A 6,732-nucleotide genomic window follows, 5' to 3' on the forward strand; every position below is an offset into this window, starting at 1 on the left:
GCAAGCACTTGGTGCTTTTGTCTGTTTATGGGCCCACGTGTGTCTTCTGCACTCCCGGCAGGGATGAAATCAAGGCTGCCACACTCACCATGAGATGCCAGGCTGACTGTTGCCCAGGATGGACGGGCTGGGCCTGAATTCGTCATCAATGGTCAGTCTGACCCACCCATGGAGCCCAGCTATCAGTAAACAGACTTGGGGGCACCTGGGAACAGGGATCCTGTGCTGTGCTTGTGTGTGTGTGAGGGACAGAGAGGAGAGAGAGAAGGCAGGGGGATCCAGGACTTTGTGTGGATACAGGGTTTTTTTTTTGGGTGGGGGAGGAGGGGTTGATCACCAAAAATCTGTTAAGCAAGGAATAGGCCCCAAGGTCAATGTTGAAAAAAATATTTAATTATCTGTTCCTTGGGTAGATACATAGAATTTCACCTCACTGCCCTTGTCGGCCCACTCCAAATGAAGTCAGGGTGGTAGACCCCTCACTTCTTGTCCTGGGGGTGTTGATGTGCCGCACTGACTCCTATCCCTGCCTCGGCTGGGTGCGGGGTGATGGGGACACTCTCCACGTCTTTGTCTCCAGGATGGGTCCTATTATTGACCCTCCCCCACCCCTTGGGTTGGGGTTTCTGTGCAGCTCCTGCCACGGAGGGATGCTGAGAAAGCTGGGTACGAGTGCGGGGTAGAGAGGAGCAGGAGGGAGTTGCATAGGGGGCGCAGCAAGGTCGGGGTGGCGGGCTCGGGCTGCCTGGGAGAAGTCCACTCTCCATGGGGTGTTGGGCTTGGGAGGAGAGGAGAGGGCAGACGGTGACTCAGGGAGATGGATGATTCCCAACCGCTTCACTCTGTCCCCAGTCCGGCTTGGATCCCACCTTCTTCTCCAGCTCAAAGTTCTGTGAGAAAAGCTGTAGGTGAGACAGACCCGCCTCAGCCAGGTCCAAAGTCAGAAGGTGTGGCGGGGTGCAAGAGGTGGGGGAAGAAAGGAGGCTCCCCAGATCCAGCCCCCTCCAAACTACCCACCTCCAGCTCTTCTAAAACCTCGTCCATGAAGTCTCGGGAATTCTGTTTATAAGAAACCGCCAAACGGATAGCATCGTTGAAGAGCTGGAAGAGAATAGAAGGCGGGTAGGGAAGGGGTGAGCCTCCCTGAGACACCTGTCCGGGTGCGCTCATCATGCCCATCATGCCCATCGCGACAAACTACCTTGACCACATTGGTGCCATCTGCGGCGGATACAAAGTACAGGGGCAGCGAAAACCTCCTGGCGAAGTTGAAGCTTTTCTGGGTCACGTTGGCGTCGGCTAGAGAGTCCGAAGAGAGGGTCAGTGGTGTGGTGCTACCGGGCCAGCCCCGCCTCCACCCCTCCCCCCAACCTCCCCTTCCACCACGAGTGTGGGTTCCCACCATCGATCTTATTGGCTACCACGACGCAAGGAATCTCAGGGCGGAACTCTCGAAGCTCGGAGTACCAGGTGCTCAAGTTCTTGTAGGTGACCTTTCTCTGCACATCGAACACCTGGGGCGAGAAGAAGGGGCCGGGCAGCTCCAAGGAGTCCCCCTTCCCCACCCCCAGAGCCTTCCAGGACGCCAAGAGAAAGTGGAGGACAAAGGGATGTGGCGGGAAATGAGCTCGAGGGGAGATCGGAGACCCTTGGGAAGGGGTCACTTGGGCCAGGCTCGGACCTTCCCCTCAGCAAGCCCTGGAACCCTGGCTAAAGGAAGGCCAAGGTCCAGATTTGCAGTGGGCAGGAAGGGCCCAGTGAGGATGGGCCACATCCTCATCCATCAGTTAAACATTTATTACTCCTCCCCCCCTCCTGGGCAGAAGGGAGCTGGAGGGCAAGCCAGCTTGGGATGCTGCCACTGGGAATGCCCTTCTTCCCATTTCCACTGGCTCCCACTTGGACCACAGAAGCTCGGGCTGCTCAGGGTACCTGCCCACCCGCTCCAGGCCCATCCTGCCTTTCAGCTTTGCTCTTTATCCCCCAAAGGGACTCCAGGGGCTGCCCTCGGTTACATCCAGGTTCAACTGATCCCAGAGAATTATTCAAGGACAGACTGGCCACCTCCCACCCCCAGTTTTTTGGTTTCCTGACACTGCATCTGCCCCTTATGATGAATGTGGCCTGGCTGTATCAGTTGGCACCAGGACAGGCATCTGTCCATCATCTCAAAGTCAGCACTCACAGGGAGAGGTCACGTTTCCTACTGACCACTGGCAGAGAACGATGCCTAGGGCCAGAGGGTGAGCCTAGGCTGGGCCACAGAGGCCAGACCTGAAGGGATTGGGATGACCCTCTGCCTGTCCTGGAAGCCCCAGGGGGCTGGGGGAGACCCCCTGTGTCTCTGGGGGGAGGAGAGCTCCTAACAGACGTGAGCCCAAGGTGCCTTCACCGAGTCACATGAAGCATCTTGCCCATGGAAGAAACTCTTCTCTGGGCCTCAGGAATCCATTAGATGGGGTCCTCATGGGCAGTTTTGCAGGGCCTTATGGGATGTAGACAGGCAGTGCAGCCCAGTGGATAGAGCCACACTTGGGAATCAGGAGGAACACCTCCCAGAGTCCTAGGCAGCTAAGACAATCCATTGCACAGGTGTGTCCTTGGTGGACACTGCAGGATGGAAGGACTGACCAGACAGATGATGATCATTCTCAAGCCCGTCCTGGGGCAGGGCCCACACCAGGGTCCCAGCTCCAGCCAACAGGCTATCTGAAACCTGAATTGCCTCTGGAGAATGTTAGATGTCCGTCTGACCACTGCTCTCCCACCGCCACCCCCAGAGAAGGGCCCTAAAGGTAGGGTGGAGACAGGCTCCTGGCCTCACCTGTCCTGGACATCCCCCTCCTCAGACTCTGGCTCTAATGTCATTGTTAAAGGCATCACACGAGATGGATGTATGACAGAGTGCTGACATCAGGAGGTGCCTTTCCCCATCCAAGACCAGACCCCCTGAAAACCCTCCATGTGCAGTCAGGCAGTGGATATGGGCAGACGCCATGCTTGGAGAGCACTGCCCTTCACCTCACCCCAGGGGGCCACATGTAGAAAAAATGGAAGGGGAGAGAGCCAAGTTGGGGGCTTTTCTCTGGGCCTCAAAGGTCACAGGTGGATGACCTACAAGGTGGGAACGTGTGACTTCTGTCTGCCCCCTTGGAAGCCTCCGGGCCAGAGCTTTCCTGGGAGGATTCCACTGCTGGAAACTGAGGAGACCCCATCCTGGTCAGAGTGAATGAGGATGGGGTAAGAGGGGAACTGGTCCTGGAGAAGGTCGGTGGGGAGCCACGGATGGAGCCAGACCCATCAGCTTGCGAGCTGTGACCCAGACCCTCAGGGGCAGCAGTGGGCCCCCAGCAGATTCTCATCCCTGGCTGCCTCCAAGCTTGGCCTGACCTACTCCCTAGGTTCAGGCTGTTTGGCCTCTAGGGGTTCCTCGCCCCTGCCCCAAATGTGAGAAAGCTCTGAGGGTGCTGGAGGCCATCTCATGTGGGTGCAAGGGAGCAACTAGAGAATTCTGAGATGTGCCTGAATTCCAGGGCCCAAGGGTCAGCTGTGTCTAGAGTATGGGGGAGGGGGTGATCCTTGGAGGAGCAGCAGCAGGGTGCCTGAGCCTGACCTTAGAGAGTCCCCTCCCCAGGAGCCAGGGGCCCAGAGGGGAGCCACGGGGCAGCCTCCCCCACCCCCAGTGCCACAGCAGATCACCAGCCATCACAGGTGCCACCGAGGCAGCCCAGACCAGTCCCCAGAGACCCACTGATGAGCCCCTCCCCCACCTACCATGATACAGGCGTGTGCCTTGTGGTAGTAGGAGGCATGCATGCTCTGAAACCTCTCCTGGCCTGCCGTGTCCCAGAAATCTGTGGCAGGAACACGGATGTCAGGGCGTGGCCCAGCCAGAGGAACCCACCCTTTCTCCCTACTGGAAGTGAGCATGTGCAGGAGGGCTGTCTGTGTGGGGGCTGCCATGGGGACCCCTGCCTCATTCTAGATGCCTTCTCTTCTGCCCTCCAACTCGTCCCAGTCCCACTCCTTGGGGATCCTGGGTCTTCCTGACCCAACCCCCTCCTCACTGACTCCAATAGACTGGGGGTGGGGGGGCTCACAGGAACACAGGTTAAGGATCCTGTCCAGGATGTGGGGTGAGGTGAGGTGAGGCTAGAATGGGGGGCCCTGTAAACGGGTGGGGAAGGCTCAGAAGGTGGATGAGTTCAGACCATGAACAGGGCTGAACAACATCAGAGGCTGTGCTGAAAGGGCAGAAAAGCCATGTTTAGCCTCTGGCCACCCTGGGCAAGAGCCAGGGCCAGGGCTCCAGAGCTGTCCCAGGGCGGGCTGCCCTGATGGGGCCTTTCTGCTGGAGGCGGGCTCATGGCTTGGCAGGGGTGCCGGACGGGTGGATCAGGTGGACTGGAGTGCGCCCCACTCCACCAGCCCATCCCAGCCCCAGCCCAGCTCTCCTCGCCTGGCCCCAGAGGCTCCTAATACCCTCCTTCTTCGCAGGCAGGCCCCCCCACCCCCACTTCCTCCCTCTCTTTACCACCCCCACTTATCGGATGCTGCTCACCCACAAGGATAGTTTTGCCATCAACTGTGGTCGTGTGTTTGTAGAGGGTCAGGGCGTAGGTGGACAGCTGCTGGGGCCGGCTGCTCCCCCGAGTTAAGGACAGCTTTAACAGGAAGTGGGGACTAGGACTGGAGCCCGGGAGAGAAACAGGGGCTAGATAAAGGGATCGGGTGCTCCCTGTCTAGGAGATGACAATGGGGAGCTGATGAGGTGACTGTGAGGGAGGGAGCTTGGGAGGGAGAGGGAGGGGGGAGAGAGAGAGAAAGAGAGAAAGAGAGAGAGAGAGAGAGCGCCTCGAGGAGAGAAGGGCTGTTACCACTGCCTCAGGGCCAGGCCCAGGCTCTCCGATGCCCACTTCCATTGAGGTCAGTTCCCTGAGGGGAAGTGGGGGGGGGGAATGGGTCAGTGACAGTTGCTGATAGAGAGAAGGCCAAAGGGAATGAACTCGGATAAGGATTTGGGGGCTTGCAGGGGGCTGCTCCTCAGAGAATAAGGGGATGCCCAGGTGCTGTGGCCCTGTAGCCCCTGAAGGACAGGTGAGGGGACCCTGATGAGGTGGAGCCAAGAGCTCAGGCTTGCCCTGCATTCTTGGGGGCCCAATGCTTGAACCCCCTGGGGATGACTGGCCTCACAGGGACCCAGCTGGAAAGTCTCAAGTGGTCTGAAGAGGCCGGGGATGGATGAGGAGGTCTGGGTCTCTTCTGAGGGGAATGAAGCCATCCCCCATCCCACCAACATTCCCTGCAGAGGGAAGGGAACAGGGGTGGGGTGCCAAGGGCAGGAGAAGACCCTGGAGACGCCTGAAGGATACAATCCATCCATGAGGAATCTTTCCATGAGCCTGCAAGTGAGAGAGGGTGGTCAGTGACCCCACACTGTGCCAGGGCAGCCCCCTCCTGAGGAGATCTGGGCACATCCCTTTGTTCCCTCCATCCCCTCCCCCCACAGAGAGGAACTTTTCTATTTATTTCCTAGGCTGGGAGCCCCTTGAGGGCAGGAATCCTGGCTTAGGTCTGAGCCCCCTGTTTCCTGTTTAGTGCTCTGCCCACAGAGATCTCTTTTAGTAAACCCAGCACACACAGAGCCTGAGGCCCCTGGGAGCCAGTAAATTTTTATATAGCACCTGCTGTGTGCCAAGCACACAGTAGTGCTTGGGGCTGGGAAAGGGATGGCTGATAAGGAGGCACATTCACTTTTCCTTGTTTGGATCCCAAAACTCACTTGTCCGGACCCTTTCCATCACTTCCTCTCTGTCTATGCCCCGCCCCCACCCCCACTCCTCAGCTCAGACTTCTCCTCTAGGCTTTAGTCAGGGGTCACCAAATCCTTTGCCTCTGAGCCATGAAGACTCAAGTTCAAATCCTGTCTCCGACTTTTACTGGCTCTATCACCTCGGGGCAGTAACTTAACTTCCTCATGTGTTAAATGGAGACCACAGCGAGCCCTGTGTCTATGAGAGCCCTGACCACCATCACTGGGACCTTCCCCCAAACACCCCTAATTCCTTCCGTGTGACCCTAGAAAAGCCCACAGAAGAGGCTCCAATGGCCAATCGGAGAACGTGATGGAGCTCGGGGACCTGGAACAACGGCCCTGGGTCCAAGTCCTGCTCCCACTGGGCAGCTGTGGGGGTTGTCCTGGGGACTCCCCACCCGAGGGCCATGCTCTGGGCAGGGAGGAAGTGAATGGAGGCTCCAGCATTCAGGGCTCCCCCACCCAATCCTGGGCTCGGCGTTCAAGGATCCCCTGTCAGCTTCAAGCTCCCTCTCAATGTTCAAGGGTTCTCCCCACCTCTGTGCCTGGCGTTCAAAGCCCTCACTCACTAAAGTCAGAGTTCAGCGCTCCCCCCACCTCTGGGATCGGCGTTCAAGACCCTCCCTCCCCCCACTGGGCTCAAGGGTCCCCTACGCACTTGGACTTGCCCACGGCGCTGTCCCCGAGGCAGATGATCTTGACGTTCTCGGCCGCGTCGTACTTCTCCTGGTCCAGCTCCGGCCCCGCGCCGGCCCCGGCCCCAGGCCCAGTCACGGCTCCGGCCCCCGCCCCGGCCCCGGCCGCGGCGGGCTCCCCGGCCATGGCGTCCCGGCCTCGGGCTCTGCAGCGTCGTCCCCGCTGCTATGCAACCGCAGGGGTGCCCGCGCCGCACGCCCGATGGAAGGCCGGGAGGCCCC

The 6,732-nt window shown here is 59.1% G+C and overlaps 1 protein-coding gene across 4 annotated transcripts; it reads right to left on the reverse strand.

The window, feature by feature from the left end:
* Window positions 1-378: 378 nt before the first annotated feature.
* Window positions 379-6,662, reverse strand: LOC118850007 (rab-like protein 2A). Of its 4 annotated transcripts, none has more exons than XM_036759179.1 (8): window positions 6,474-6,662; window positions 5,373-5,402; window positions 4,562-4,641; window positions 3,775-3,854; window positions 1,403-1,514; window positions 1,202-1,299; window positions 1,018-1,101; window positions 379-890 (listed from the first exon to the last, which is right to left on the reverse strand). In XM_036759179.1, the coding sequence occupies exons 1-8, from the start codon at window positions 6,635-6,637 to the stop codon at window positions 810-812; spliced, it is 729 nt and encodes a 242-aa protein (XP_036615074.1). In that variant the 5' UTR covers window positions 6,638-6,662; the 3' UTR covers window positions 379-809. The 4 variants fall into 4 exon arrangements, with proteins under 4 accessions (XP_036615074.1, XP_036615072.1, XP_036615071.1 ...); XM_036759177.1 differs by having other exon boundaries at window positions 379-902; XM_036759176.1 differs by having other exon boundaries at window positions 379-902; window positions 4,562-4,644; window positions 6,474-6,643.
* Between the last annotated feature and the right edge of the window lie 70 nt (window positions 6,663-6,732).

The sequence above is a fragment of the Trichosurus vulpecula genome, chromosome 5 (assembly GCF_011100635.1).
Source record: "Trichosurus vulpecula isolate mTriVul1 chromosome 5, mTriVul1.pri, whole genome shotgun sequence".
Lineage (NCBI taxonomy): Eukaryota > Metazoa > Chordata > Mammalia > Diprotodontia > Phalangeridae > Trichosurus > Trichosurus vulpecula.